At 34.2% G+C, this 16,698-nt stretch overlaps 1 protein-coding gene across 1 annotated transcript in view; it reads left to right on the top strand.

Annotated features, from left to right (window-relative positions):
• The first annotated feature begins 978 nt into the window (after window positions 1-978).
• Window positions 979-16,698, top strand: part of LOC135082850 (putative transcription factor SOX-15) — a 135,422-nt gene continuing 119,702 nt past the window's right edge. Inside the window, exons 1-2 of the mRNA XM_063977611.1 lie at window positions 979-1,304; window positions 11,024-11,244. Coding sequence (XP_063833681.1) covers window positions 11,162-11,244 — 83 coding nt within the window. The 5' untranslated portion in view covers window positions 979-1,304; window positions 11,024-11,161. The remainder of the gene's footprint in view (window positions 1,305-11,023; window positions 11,245-16,698) is intronic.

The following is a 16,698-nucleotide window of genomic DNA, read 5'->3' as shown; positions in this document are numbered from 1 at the left end:
TTAACTTAGATGTAACGGTTGTAAATGATAGATGATATTAACATATTTTTCAGTTATCTCTTACATTTAAACTGTAAAAGCGGAGATAAATTCAACGCAAAATACAACTTCGTCCCTTGATATTAAGCTTAAAGTTCATTTGCTCCCACCCATTGTGCTTACAGCGTTTTGGGACTAGAATAGCTTACCAAGGTCCATGTTAAATCACCTGTAACCTTATAGCTGTCTCGCTCTGCCAGCATCGGAAGCTTTCTTAGTGGGAACGAGACGGCTACACTTTTCTAAGCACCCTTGGAGACTATTGGTGCGTACATTGGCAAACTGAACAGGTTATGTCAGAAATGAGAAACATTTTACTTTAATGTTACTTGCACTGCCAAGTACGTAGAGTCTTGATTTAATATTCAATTACTCTAACAGGAATTTAAACGAATTTTTAAACATTGGAAAAAATATCAAATATTTATCGAAATTTTAGAAATTCGTAAACTTTTCTTGTAGATATCATAAGTAAATATTTTGATACATCTTAAAAAGCTTGTAGAGGCTACTCGTCACCTACTAAATTAAAGATATAGTAATAATAATAAAATAATAAATAATTTATTTAATAACCAAGAAGATGACGATTTACAATATTGTACAATGTATTAATTACTTAAACTACGGTTGACAATCGTGTTAATCTTAAGTATGTCCCTGCCAACTAAACTAGGATTAAACCTGTATCTTAGATGACAGTGATTCCTCCATAGTATGCAATATCATACATTTTCTCGGTGAAACAAGCATTAGAATTATTAATAATTATTTTAAAAAACCTTTTCTGTGTAAATTGTTGTAAATTGCTCAATAAAATCCACATTTACGCAATATCAAAGCTAGCAGCCTACTCTTTGTCCCAACAAAATGTTGGCGTCGCCTGAACCGAGCGCGGAGTCGCAGATAGCTGCGCCGGAGTCGGCAGTCGATCGTGATCTCTCGCCGGCACGTAGTCCGCGCGCCAACCAAATTCAAATTCAAATATCGAACTCTATCGAACGTCAAAACTTCAAAACCGTGACTTTTTTGCTTTTAAAAACTTTAATGACCTCTGTGCTGTGTTGTGTATTCACTTTCGAGCGTGCTATCGATATTTTTTTACCGGATAGTGTGGAGCAAAGTTTATGTGACAAGTTGAGGTTTAAAGTTCAAACGCAGAACCGTGGATGTACTGGATTTTATATATTTTCTTAGTGTTAACCCTTTTAGTGTGTGTGCTAGACGATCATTAAACTCCAGTCGCAATCGGCTAAAGGCTTAAGGTGCGTATTTATTTAAATCATCGATAGTAGAGATAATGCAGTAGATTGCACTAAAGAAGTATTTATACTATTTATATATTTGTATTGTAGTGCACAGTTATCTATTATCTACTGCATCAACGTGTATTTAGATAGACAGTGTGTATTCTATGTAATGTTTGATTTCCAAGATCATTGTCTCTATAAATCTCTAGTTTAAAAAAACTTTTCTTACAACCATTTTTAGACAAAGAAACCATCTTTTACTAATTATTTATATATATTTATAGCACATAATCATGTAAATTATGTATAATAATACTTGTTACTAAGTATTGAAAAACTATAGTTAATGTAGAGTCACATTGAGACAAAAAGTCTTCAGTTTTACCGCAAAAAGTATGATTGAATATTAAATATTTTAAGTTGTAGATAAATTATTATGAATATTTAAGAACTCTACAATATCTTTCAAATAATATTTCTTAATATTCTCATTAAGGTGGAAAAATACAAAATTGCTTAAAAGATGTCAAACGTCAATTTTTGCTTCGCCTTTGCCTAAAATTGTGTTTTTAACATTTAAAACAAAAAAAATCTTCTATTAGCACTATACAAATAATACTCGTATAGCAATCGTATGCCAAAGGAACTTAATTGATGGAATCTGAACTCTACCCTCGATTTGAATATGCGTCGGTCCGCTTGGTTGAATAAACTCTAGGGGACGTATTTTTGAAGCATTCGAATTAAAATTCGTATACGAATCATTAACTATCGCATACGAATCTTTAACGATCCTATACAAATCTGGAAATTACGATGTGTATCGTATACGAATTGGAATGCGCTCGATGCAAAAATAAGTCACTTGAAACTGAACAAATAACATTTGATGTCTTTAAATAAAATATGTTAAAATTTAAATATTTAATTCGCCACGATATCAAAATAGACTGATAAAAACAATTTGTTTTTACACATTAAATTACTTTTATTTAAGCTCTCGCGCGCCGCAACTTTCATAAAAATTATCAGTACTTTTAACATTAAGTTCCATTATGCGTCGATAATTTATATTAATGTAGGTACTTTCCAAAACATATTTTGTAAGAAATAACGTAAATTTAGTAAAATTATTTAGTACCAAGTAAAAATAATTTTGCAACTTATTTTTATACTTACAAAACACACAGTTGAACCTTTATCCAACTTTACATTAATATTTAATAATAATAATTAAGGCGATAATGGCATAGAGTTGTTAGAACCTAGGGTATACATACATACATTAAGTACATACAGGGTAGGTAAGTATACAGGGTGGAATTTTGTAATGCCACCTGGAAGGAAAGTACTCAAAAATATTAAAAATTTTGCTTGCCATACCCGGGAATAGAACTAAACTAAAATCTGTTAAAAATTACACCCTGTATTTTTATTGCATCGATCGTTAGGACCTACAAGGTGGACCGACGACATCCTAAAGGCCGCTACCAATCGATCAACCTGGAAAGCATTGGGGGAGGCCTATGTTCCACAGTGGACGTCCTATGGCTGAAATGATGCTGATGATGATAGTTAGGATTGAGTATAAGGATTAAAACTCTCTTACAAACTTAATAAATCAAAGGAAAGGAAAACCATGAAATCTTACATTATTTGAATTATTTACAGAAAACTATGGTATGGTAGTGAATTATCGAAAAAAAAACGGAAATCTTTGAATGCAGTTCTATTTCTTTTCAAAAATGTTTTCTATGAGTAAAATTTTCTACAGTATCAAGAGTACTTTCCCTCCAGGTGGCATTACACAATTCCACCCTGTATAGTAAGATCAGGCAACACAGTCTTCGTTGCGAAATATACTACAACTATTCAGGAATACAACAGTTTTTAGCTTTGTATTGTTTTACTGTGGTCTTTACCTAGTTGTTTGTATATTAGTCTTTAAATAAAAATCTTTAGTTATTCAATTATTGCAACCATTGTTCTGGAATTGACCCAACTGAGGGATCAACTAGGGACTATTTGCACTCTACGCGATTTTAAGCGCCACTATGCTATAGACTTATAGAGATATATAGAGTCTTAAAGTAACTACATAATCCGGCAAAGGACATTGTCAGAAACCGCCTTAGATTCCTGGGCACAGCAGTAAAGTATCAAAATTAATCTCTTACTTTTTGAATACTTAAATATTAATTAGATTGTAACGGACACTTGAGGATTAAAAAATGAAATAATAAAAGTATTTTATATGTATTCCATAATACTATGACGACATCCGGACATTTTAGGGCGTGGCCTGCTCCATATCCTATGAAGTTCCATAATTTGTGTCGATAAAATCTATGTAAAATCGGCACAAGGCAATGCCGTACTTCATTGTTAGGAATCCATGTAATAGTGATGTGGACTGCGGTCATCATAGACAATAAGATACCGATCTTGTAAATAAAATAAATCGTCCAAATTGCTACAGTATGACTAGATTTTAATTAAAAGTTAAAAATATATTGCACGATACTACAAGAAGCTATCTAATGTGTCCAACTGGTCGAAGGTCATGAATAAAATAAAAAGAATAATTGTGATCATAACACTGATATAGACAATGACAACAATATGGGATCATCTTTAATATATCTGTTACAGTTTCAAAATTCGATGAAAAATCCAATGCCGCTTAAAGTGAGAGAAATGTCTAAAGTTCTAATAGAATTGAAAGTTTTATTCGCTCAAAATGCTTATAACAATAATTGGTAATACATTTGAAATATTAAGTACCTTTATAATGTATCGATAGAACCAAAATGATATCCTCTCAGCTTGGAAAGGGAAAACCCAGGATTGGGGGAGCGCTCCAGGCAATTTTTAGAACATTTCATAGATGGTAGTAAATAATATTTATTTTATTATTAAAATTGAATATTTTGATATTGATAAAATTGAATATATCTTTCGATTCAAATACCGAATATTTTTCAATCGATAATAATTATCGAGAATTGTTAATAATATTCAATTAAAAGTTGTTCAATCCCTAGTCATGCATAGACTAAGACGGTAACCATGGAGATAGTTAGTTTGGTAAGTCACGTGTTAAATGTCAAGAGTGGAAAGTAAACATAGGATTCATGTTATTTATTTACGTGCAAAATGTAAGTAAGTAAATCATAAAAGTGGAACGCCGAGCTATTTCCAAAACCCGTCCAATATTATAATACAATTTGGCTGCGACAACTACAATACAGAACATCTCCCAAATCGATGTGCATAAAATAATATAATACAATACTAGTAAGTAAGAGGTTATGATAACAATATTGCTATCAATAAGTTTATAGAATTGGTCCGCCAGGAATAATTGTTCTTACATAAAGATTTGTGTCATTTAGAACCTAGAAAGTATTATTTCGGCACTGTTGATCTAACGGCGAACAATGTATGGAGAACGAACATTGTCCTTTCGTACCGCCTATGTTCATCAGAAATAGTGTAGGGTTCTAATGACGAAAACATTTTTTCAAATCGGTCCAGTAGTTTTGAGCGTATTCACAAACTAACAATCAAATCTTTGTAACATTCGTGTAGGTACAGATTGAAAATGAAAATGAATAAAAATGAAAATATTTATTGCCAGAATCAAACAATACAATAACTAAAAGACAGACCTCCACACTAGGCATTAATTTAACTTATTTTTATATTTGTACTAGTGGCCCGTCCGGCTTCGCACGGTTGCAATGGAATTTCTCGGCTTTTCTCTTCTATAATAAGCATGTTTTATACATACAAACTTTCCTGTTGAATCACTCTATCTATTGAAAAAAACCGCATCAAAATCCGTTGCGCACTTTTAAAGATCTAAACAGACAGAGAGGAAAGCGACTTTGTTTTATAATTATTTATTATTATTTATTAATTTATTTTATTTATTTATTTATAATAAATAGTGATAGTGATATTGAGAACTATTTACCTACTGCAAGTATAGAATTTATAAGACGTACCAAAATGGACACAGGCGAAGCCATGTGCTAGTAAGAACAACACTTAAATAAACTTCAAAACTTCATACAATTGAAATAAAATATTATGTAAAAATGACAAGCAACAGCTGTACCAATTACCATACAAATCAAAGATGGCTGAAGCAAACGAAGGTTATCTAAATTAAAACTAAAAATATTAACTTTGGTTTTTACAAGTTAAGACATCATCCAACTGAAATATTGAACGTTTTTCTGAAGTCGCTTTGGATAATAAAAATAAGTAGGTACCTACTTCTGTAACAAATAACAATATTATTTCTAAGCCAAAATTTTTAATTTTATTTACATACTAGGTATTTGGAATTTAATGACAATCTAACAAGAGTAACAAACTTTAACAAATGAATTAAATATTAACTCTATGTCTTTCTATGCAAAATTGAACAATTTTATAAAAGTAAAACCAACTTTGACTAATTGATTTGCATTTGGAAATAATTATTAAACACAATTTATTAGTCACATGAAAAGTCAACTTTAGATGGGACTTGAATCTTTTGCTTTGACCGTCGTGCTACGAAGACATTGGTCCATTGTGGAAAATTTTCAGGCACGTTAATTATTACGTCATGAGCTAGTGTTATTGTTTCCTTAATGGGCAGTATTTACCCTTAAAATTATAATACGAACCTTAATTGTAAAACTTATTTGACGGTAGTTAAATTATATTAAAAGACCAACGCAATATTAGAATGTTTTAAAAATAAAGTTTGATACGAACATTAGCACACTGTTTCATCTTATTACTGTTAAAGCTTAAATTAATTTTCATGATTATTAATTTTTAAACGTCATAAAATATGTATATTTCAAAATCAAAATCATTTATTCAGTTTAGACCACAAGTGGCACTTATGAACGTCAAAAAATAAAAAAATAAAAGGTAGCCCTTATGGGGCACTTTACACGTCTATTTCATTTTTGTACTAAATATGCAACTCGTTCGGAATAAATATGTAAGTACCTACCATTGTAACTACTTCTTCTAGCAAACTGAAAACAATTAGTTACTCCATTGTTATGAAATATTTATGTACTATTGAGAATTTTTATCTTTCTATCCGAGGCTTTTCCTAAAAAGAGGTATTTTATAACCTTATAAGTCTTAATCTTATTAATTCTTTTTTTTATAAATAAAACGTGTTGTAGTCAAAGTAAAATCAAACTATGAAACACAATGCTGATAACATTGTTGCTTTGGCGACTGACTTAGGTATATTTTGGAGGTATACAATTTTCTGTCGCTTAGTATTTATGCACCTATTTATGTAAATCGTGTATTCTGTACTTCTGCCGCTGATGGACGTCTTGGGTAAAACTGTAAGTCCACAGTGAATTATATAAATAAATAAGATAGTAGTTATCAAGGGGGATTTAGAGCTAGCTCTACCACCAACCAAATCTATTTAAAGCGAAATCTCATAAACTATAACACCTATATACTTAAAATTTGCCTTGTTATGCATAAAATAGGTAGGTTCTTTATAGGGTGTAGACATTCGCTAAGAACGTATTATACGAAACTCCATCCATAAGGGGGTAAAACGAGGTCCGCGCGTACGAAGTCGCGGGCGGTCACTAGTCCAACATAAAATTTTGCCACACTGGGAATGAAACACCGGACATCCTATATTAGCAACAGGAAGATATTTTAGTTAAAGTCCCCAGTTTTTTTGCAACACTTTCGGCGTTTGGCTACATAGCTTTGGCTCTTTCTTGCACAAAGTGCTACCTAACTGTCCTTAAGAGTTGACATTACGGCCCCGGCTAACTAAAACAAGCTGTGTTTTGGTTAACTACCGCCAGAACAAATAACATCCGCTCCGTGGGAGAGGCTCTGTTATGATATCAACTTATAACTCATTCATTAAGGTTTTCCTGTTCATATTGAGTTTTCTTCTTTTTACCCGACGAACCAAAAGGAGGTTATGATTTTAGCAGGCTTTATGTTTGTAGTTACGTGTGTTCCTCTGTAGAGTCTACACTATTTTTTCCAATATTGATGAACAAGTAAGCCAATCAATTCTTTATTAGAATACTTAGGCTGAGTTCCACCACCTAACTTTGACCGTAACTTTAACGATAACCGGTGTATTTTATATGGAGTTTGACAGCTTTTTGACGTTTGTCAAAGTTAAAGTAAGATGGTGCAACCCAGCCTTAGAGTTGCGCTGCTTCTTCTCAGCACTGGTCCATTTATTGTCCCGAAGCAGTGGTAGGGTTAATACTGAGACGTGTAAAAGTGCTTTTTTAAAGCCTATTTGCAAAAATAAATGAGTTTTATGAGTTTTTTAAGTTGCACCTTAACTTTAACCGTAACTATAACTTTAACTGGTGTTTTGTGTGGACTTTGACAGACTTAATTTTAATGTTAGCTAGAGTTAAAGTAAGATGATGACCCAGGCGTTTGTTATACCAACGATTGTGCACAACTCTAAACGCCTCTGTGTTCTAATAGTAAGACTTTTGGTTCATTGTAGGACTTGTTCCAAGTCCACCTGACTTACTATTTTCTTACCTAAGTCTGTCACCATAACAATATTACAACAATGATTTTGTTTCATAAAGTTTGAAACTTTTACTTTAGTTAGGTACTTACAATGGGAAACCTCTTGGCCAGCATCTCGCCAGATGGAAAGTGATGATCAGGCCGAAGGTGGAAGCGAGCTTCACTCAGAAACCTCAACCACAGAGGAACTGGCTATCTTACCTCCAACTGATAGTCATGATAGGGGCCAGTGCTGAGAAACATTACTATGGGGTCTCACACACAGTACGCGTGGACGCACAGGGTCCCAAAAACCTATTCATAGACAATACTTGAGTGAACCAATCGCAATCACAGAACTCTATTTCACGTAGGCTGTGCGTTCGACTTCACATAGCGTTGCTACTTCGCTTATACAAGTATCGTTTGTGAATACGGGTGTCAGTAACTTTTGTCAGCTTCTTTTTCAAGGATAATATTGAAAATTAACTTATCAAAAAGATCTTATGAAAACTCCTTGCAGGTGATAAATAAGGAACATCTTTAAAATATTAAGCTACACCTTTTATCGTAATAAATATCAGTTAAAATATATTTAAAAAATAATATCCTAATTGGAATTCCACGCCCAGTGGTGTGCCCGTCTAGATACTATCGCGACTAGTGCTGTCAGCGCAGATTGTCGATAGCCGCCGATCTTATCGACGTAGAGGCGACGAAACTCGAAAGTTGTCGACGTGCTGTGTCATAACAGAACCGAATTGGTAAGGCGACATTCGATATAATTGAAAATTATTTGGTCCTTTGATTGGGAAATTGGTGTTTTGAAGTAATTATGAAATTACAAGGAATCAAAGTTTTATCTGGGGGCACGGTAGTGCCCCCACCAAGTTTTATTTTAGCACAATATTTCAACTACATGAGATGTAACATGATGGTTTCCTTGATGTGCCTATTCTATGTTTTAAATAAATTAATAAATAGGTACTCATTCTATTAAGTATTTCTACCTCTATAACCCATGAGTAGAGGTCTAACAGTAAGGCTGAGTTGTACCACCTTATCTTTAACTTAGATTCTTCTTTAAACGATAGAGTTTGTCAGGCTTTTGACGTTTGTTAAAGTTAAAGTAAGATGGTGCAACCCAGCCAAAGTGTTTGGGTACAGTACACTACTAAAACATGTAGGTACTTCACAGTGTATAATATTTGAACTGCTAAGTAATAATGCAAAAATCTATAATTTTTTGTAACATTGTTTAAAATGTACTGTAAAATCTGCCTCAGTACGAAACTGCGGAATAAGCAGTATGGATTTATTTTTCCACTTTACATAAGGCAAAATCTTTACTAACTAAACGACCTTTAAAATAATCAAAATAGATACATCAATACATAGGCTGAGTTGCACCACGTTATTTTAACTATGACTATAACCATAACCGGTGATTTTTGTATGGAGTTTGACAGACTTTTGACGTTTGTTAATGTTAAAGTAAGATGGTGTAACTCGGCCTTATTATCTTAACTAAGTAGCGTAACTTTTATTTGCAATAATATTTATGTGTAATGTCAAGTACGTGTGACGCTATTTTGGTCGTAAAGTATGATTTGTGTTGTACGCAAGTATAAGATTTGATTGGTTTTCCTTAAGATCTAAGATGGGTCGTAGTTATCTAGCGGTTTGAAGTAGTACTTTACCGCATTTACGTTATTGCTACGTAACGAACTTGCGTAATAAATAATAAATGGGTCCTTGGATTCCTTGGACATTTTACACTGCGCCTCTAATCCCTAACTAAGCAAAGCTTGTACTATGTCCACTATGGGTACTAAACAAGGGATATGAACATACTTAAAAACGTTTTTTTATAACTGCACACAAATGATTAGTATTTTTTAAGATGTCCACTGCTGAACCTTCAAAGACTCCAATGACTTCCAGATTGACTGGTTGGAGCAACAAGCAGCCTTGTAAAATCTCTACACAATTTTGATTTTTGAAACAAGAACAAAAACGTTTTTCAGTAACTTGCCTGTATTACAACTCTATAATATAATTATTATCAAACTCTTCTATGTTGAACTTCCAATGAATTATAACTCAATTGGCCTAAAATGTTAACTAAGTATGTTTCATATGAGTGTGTTGAATAAAGACATTCTTATACCTATTTAGGTAGAGAAAATGTAACAGAAATGTTTATACATAATATAAGTAGGTAATATATTATTATTTGCGATTAGCTGTAAACTACAGTAGCTTTTCCTATTTATGTTTGGTTGGGTTTTCCCCCAACAGTTCATGTTATTATCGCAAACTAGGTATTTTGTCGATAAAAAAGTAGAAGCATTACAAATAGGTCGACCTAGACGAAAAGGAACCGAATAAAAAAACAAAATGTTTTTAAAAATAGAATTAGTGGTGCTCCGTGTACCGTGGCACAGGCGCGGCAACGCGTCGCAGTGCCGCCAACATTGACAGCTGTCAATCACCCGCAATATGGCCGCCGAGCCGGTTCGGCCGAACAAACATGCTTCACTATCTCGTCAAATCTGATGCGGAGTTCAGTACCCGTGTTAGATTATTGCCGAGATATTTTCCGCATCAATATTGTGACTTGTGTGAACCGATTACGCTTTTTGTAAAACAAGTCTTAATAAATTCGGATCTTATCTGAAAAAAGTTGAGGCAAAGGAAATTCCCCGATGAAGCCTATCTGAAATTCTACTTTGAAACGAGATACGAATGAAAACTTTTTTTACTGCTATGTATTAGTTTTATTTCTACCAGCATCTTGGATTTTCTGCCCGACAAAGAATATTATGTGTTCTTATAGTTTCCCATTTGTTTACTTATTGACATAAACTTTAGGATGCGCCGTAAAAGGAATAATAGGGTCCTCTTAACATGACTTGTATTGGCATCGCAGCCAGAATAACATAAAGGTTTTGCCAACCTAATTCATGTCGCAAAATAAACAATGAAATGAAACGTTGTAGGAAAACTACGGACTTACAAAGTCACTAGGGTAATATATTCATTTCCTGAAATAAAATGAGAATAAATTGCCGTCGTATAAATAATGCCATCTATTCTAAAAGTAAAAAGTATTTTTATAAGACTGTGATTTTCAACATTATTTGTTGTCGTCTCAGCTCAGTTCTGAATTCAAATATTTTTTCTTTTTTCAGATATGACTCGACTAGTGACGTGACGTGCGATGCGGACCGGCTTATTGACGAAATGTCAACGGATTTTGGCCAACTAGTGTTGTGCGCGTGACCACGTCGAACATATCGATACTCGCTTCTGTTGGCACAACAACACGAATGAACACCCTCATGCTGACGACTAGTGGGGCTGTGGATGATCCAACTTGTGTCGATAGCAACATGTCTTTTTCATCATATAAGTGAGTAAAATCCATTTTTATTTACTTTTCGAAGTAGTGATAATTACTAATAAAACTAATAATTAGTAACTGCTCCTTTAAAGTAATGCATCTAGCTAATCCAGCCATCCATGTCATCTTATTCAGTAATAGGTGCTATTTTCTAATAAAAATCTGAACAGTCATCAACAGTCTTAAGTAGATTCTCTATAGAGATATGTCAGGAGACAGGTCCCTTATTATTTATTCATTTTCAAACATTTAAAAATGCACGCAAAAATCAAAACTCATCATTCAGATTTTATTTTCAGGATACAGTCAATAGCACATCAAACTTTACGTTTTTGTTGTAAAATAGCTCTTATTGAATCGAAATAGGATGCCACAGTTTTTATTCATGACCAATGAAAAGGGATAAGCGTATGTAAAGATATGTGTGATATATGACGTAAATTGAAACATTTGTTTTTTGAATGAAATTATAACAGAGGTCAAGTTCTAACACGCGGGCAGTGCATGTGTAAACAATAATGCAATATATCCACCCGAACCTGCCAGAAAATTTCTGCAGAACCCGGCGTCTTAAATGAGTTAACATAAGTGCGATTTTGCAACAAAAATAGCTATTGCCGAACAAATTGATGTACGGTCAACAGCACGTCAACGTAAACACTGTGGTATCTTACGTAGTTGCGATAGGGGCGACTTTGCAACGAAAATGTATAGCTTGATGTGCTGTCGACTGTACATCAGATGATCAGACTATTCAGATTATCAGAGGGCTTAGTGTGAATTTACATCAAACGTCGTCACTAGCGAGCGCGTTAAAAATAAATCAACATTTTAGTTCTTAGAAGTTTCCGCTAGGGGCGCTGTACAATCCGTCATACATTTAATGTAATTTTTTTACGCAGTGGACATCGAATGCGTTTGACGTAAACTCCCACTACACCCCCAAAAAAGTCTGATCATCTGATGTACCTACAATCAACACTGCACCTATGCCTAATTAACGATTTCGTTCGTATGGTGCATTGTTTAGATTAATTTGCTTTAGTTGGAAAAAGTGATGGATACGCGATACGATGTAGGTACCTACATAAATTTTGAAACAATGTTAGTTTTCGGCGATATGAGCCGCAACAAGCTTCTGACATGATTCATATTGTTTAAAATCTGCAATTGGTCATGTTAGAAGAATATTCATTAAATACCGTACCTAATTAAAATGGTCAGTAACTCTATTTATGGAGCGATTTAATAAATCCTTTTATGAAGCGACCTAAATTATGCTTTTTGAAAAATTCACTTTCGATATGCCAACTTAGGTACGTATGAATTTCCCATCACTAGCAGTGATATCGTAATAAACTAACGAGTGTCCCAAACTATGACTGTGTAATGCATGTATCGTCGAAAGCACATCAGGCTGTACATTATTCTTGCATAAGCATCTATTACAATCACATAGATGTTCAAGTGTATGTCAAATTATGTTAATAAACCAAACTAGTTTATTACTTTTTTGTTTATTAAGGAACCAATGGACAATTTGACACCATTCTACAATAATTCGAAATCACAACTTTACTAAAAAGACACTTCATTCTAGTCTTAAAAACTTAATTAATTTTAAATTACCTGTAAATTACGATTTTTGGTCGCATTGTAATTGAAAAAAGTAGTTTAATTGAGTTGACAAAATAGTGACGTCACTTGCTTGTAGTGCCATACAAAATCTATGGGAGAATTTCGTTTTGACAGTTTTAAAAAGTACGTCAATTGATTGGTGCTGTCAACATGTCTATTTCAAATTTGCAGAAAACTCTAGCGCTTAGAAACAACTCTACAACATTTAAATCATGTGCAAAATGTAATTTGTTAGTTAGTTGTAAAATCTTGAAACCAACTTATGACGTAGGAACAGTTAACCTACCTAACATAGACACAGAAATAGCTCTCCTTGTTTCCATAGCTCGTAAAGAATCTGAAAAAATATTTTTTATAAAATTGCGCCTGAAATATTGAAAGAGCGTTTTTTCAATGTTTTAATAAGTAGGACGTTGTAAGTGACGTTTTTACTTACGAATAAGTAACTTGATTAGGCATTTGATTTTAATTATTTTGAATGAATGAATACTTAAAAGATAATAACATATTTTCTTTTCGAAACACTGATCTAAATATTTTCGAATGACCTATATCTTATTGCAAATTCCATGGTAAAATATACAGATTTTTGTATACCATTAACATAGACTTCCGATGTAACAATAGGTACACTCAGTCACAAAATTCGTAACACCTTGACATTGAGAATAAAACTTAATATAAAACAAAACAGTCCCTAATTTCCATGCAACCTCTGAAATAAGCCTTTCGAGCAAAAGTATCGCATCGTTTTTTTAGGAAACTCGGAGTTGTCTTTACTGAATTAAAATACTTATTCGACATTAAAAAGTGCAAGTTTAAAAGTGATTTTAAAAGCCTCATTATCGTTATCATTTGAACCACAGGACGTCCACTGTTGAACATAGGCCTCCCTCTACGATTTCCAGATAAAAAAATTGGTAGCGGTTTGCATCCAGCATTTACTCGTAAAAGCCTATTTGCAGAAAATAAATAACTTTTTTGACTAGATTTAGTAGCTCTATGAAAAATTTAAATTACCCTCTCATTAAAATATCGAAGTGTCAAGACTTTTGTGAAACTGAGTGTACATTTACGACTTTTAAAGCGCACGTTGCGCTGTTGGTCAGAGTTCGAAATATTATTTTGGGCCTTTTTTGTTTAATCATGGAAGGATTTTACTACGAAAATATTCGTGTACAAGACTAACGCTCGTATTCACAAACATTACTATGAGGTTTCACAGTGCTGCAGTGCGCGAGGATGCACAGAGTCATACAAGAACCAATCACAGAGCTCTATTCAACGCTGTGCGTTCGATTTGCTGCTTCATTTAAGCAAGCATTGTTTTTGAATATGGGCGTAGTCGTCTGCTGAAGTTGCCGATTCGTTTCCCACTAGAGAATAAAATCATCATAATAAAATGAATGTTAGTGTAAAAATCATGAAAGAGTACATTCATACATAGATAGCCAGGAACTTCAACAGTCATCATAGTTTAAAAAAGCTTCGTTAATTATTCAAATTATAATTTCTGCCATACAACTGTACAACCAAATTTATCACGTGCTAACCGCCTGATATTCATTGTCCAATACATCAACTCGTCACAACATCTTAACTGGAAACGCGACCAATTACGGGCAGTTATTCTTGCTATGCAATATGCAAGTAGTTGTATGCGCTCAACTGCGCTAAGCATGTTAAAATTAATGAAATTATCCTGGACTGTCAGGGTGCTTTGCAAAAACTGGTCATATCCATAACCCAGCTGGATGAAGTCATTTATCCAAAAACTGAGTCCGGTATCTTCCGATCGCAAGCAGAATCCAGATTGCAAGATTGCCTTGTACTTGGAAATCGAGCCAGGCCCAGGCGCATCATTAACGGAATTACTTGAATTAATTATCATTTTTTTGGCGCGCATCTTAATTTCTAGACGTGTAAGACTGTATTGAGGGCGCCAGTGTGAACAATGGTAAATGACAGACGCCTGTATTCACAAACATTACTATGAGGTCTCACAGTGTGCGTGGACGCACAGGATCACACACGAACCATTCACAGAGCTCTATTCATCGCTGTGCGTTCGATTTGCTGCTTCACTTAAGCAAGTATCGTTTGTGAATACGGGCGAGAGGGCTTTACCAACCGTTTCAGTTTATGTCACTTAAGATGACAGGAAGACGGTTCGTGGGATGTACAGAGTCAAAAACTACTTTTGCTGTTTGGTTAGGATTCCCATTGCGGTTTTGGATCAGTCTGATTTTTAATAAAGAAGTCATTTTCGAAAAAATTCATCGAAGATCACTGTTAATCCATTCCAGTCAGACTGAGACTGACACTAGGAGTCTAACCTCAGATATCACACACAACCTACTTGATAGAAGATGAAAAATAAATTGCTTATGACACTTAGTAAAATCTCCGTACGTATATTAATTTAATTTACATAATTTAGTATTACTTAGCTGTAAACCTGTAAAAAATATCAAATTATAGAAACACAAAGAAGCAGCTAAATACTTCTCACAAGTTGTCAGACGCGCCTACAGCCATTTGATATAGCATTTAATGGACCAACAAACACCGAATGGGGTTTTAGCAGCTCAAGGCAAAAGCTTATTTTGTGGTTTGACAGTAAAAACCTTATAGCTGACCATATTATGCGCTTAGCATTCTCGAAATAGGTCGAAGATTCGAGAAAAACTGCAGATCACCGGCGTAAATACAACGAATAAATTAATTTCATAATCTATAAAGTAAATACAGCAATTACTGAACGCAAAAAGCCGTTGGCCAATGAATTCGTCAGGCGGTTACAGTCCTCAATCGGGCACCTTTCATTTAAAAAAAGAACCATACGCCATTTCATGTCAATTTTTGAATTATTCATCGTACGAATGCGCTCGCGCATCGATTGATGCAAACAAAAAGCGCGCGCAGCTAATCTTCGCGTTCGTTCGGCTCGCGTCGGCTACCCTCGGCTCCCAGTGTTGCCAACCTTATTATTCAACTAGTTTTTGCAGTCACGCTGCGCAAAGACATAACAAGGAATGCATTTATTTGATAAATGATTTTTTTCCCGCTCAAAAACCTTTTCTCGAGACTCCGGTGTGTCAATGAGACCTCTTTTGTCAAAGCACGGCTCATTCACGCTGTGTGAAAAATAGTAATGATATTGCTGCGTCACCTAATCTGTTTTTATTCTTTTACATTTATTTTATTGTGTCACAATTTTATTTTACGTAATGCATCAAAGCAATAAACTACAAGCGTAGTCTGTAATCCGGCTAATTGCAGTTTTATCTAGTTTGTCTCGGCTCTGTAATTAATTTGGTACTAAAACGCCCGCCAGGCCAATTACATGTAGCATTGCGATGCTTTGAGTGCATAAAAAATATAGTATTCGAATATTGGAACGTTCATCCCCCGCGTCCCGCGGCGCGCCGGCGGCCGCGTCGCGGCTGCTACGTGATTGGTTTGACAATTAAGCGAATCATCGACGAGTTCCATTTTTAAAAATAGGCGGGATTCTTGCCTCGCAATTTTTCTTTTTAATTTCGACCGGCGTTGGACGCAATTAGAGTCCCCAATATGAGCTTTTTGTCATAATCGAATCGGCGATAAGAGTTAAAGATAATTAATAAGGCGAACGAACCTCTTCGGTTCGATCCTCTAATTAACGTGATCATGGAAGAAATGTTATGTGTTTCAAGACTGCATTTAAAGTTTATGGGGTTTTGATTTCACGTTTTTTTCAATGGTGGGAAATTGTGTAGGTATTAGGATAGTAAACTAAACTGCCATTCTAATTTGTTTGTAAGGGGTTCAAAAGTAAAGACA

This window comes from Ostrinia nubilalis, chromosome 22, assembly GCF_963855985.1.
Source record: "Ostrinia nubilalis chromosome 22, ilOstNubi1.1, whole genome shotgun sequence".
NCBI lineage: Eukaryota > Metazoa > Arthropoda > Insecta > Lepidoptera > Crambidae > Ostrinia > Ostrinia nubilalis.
Note: the sequence above shows the minus strand (reverse complement) of the source record. Positions and strands in the feature narration are given on the sequence as shown.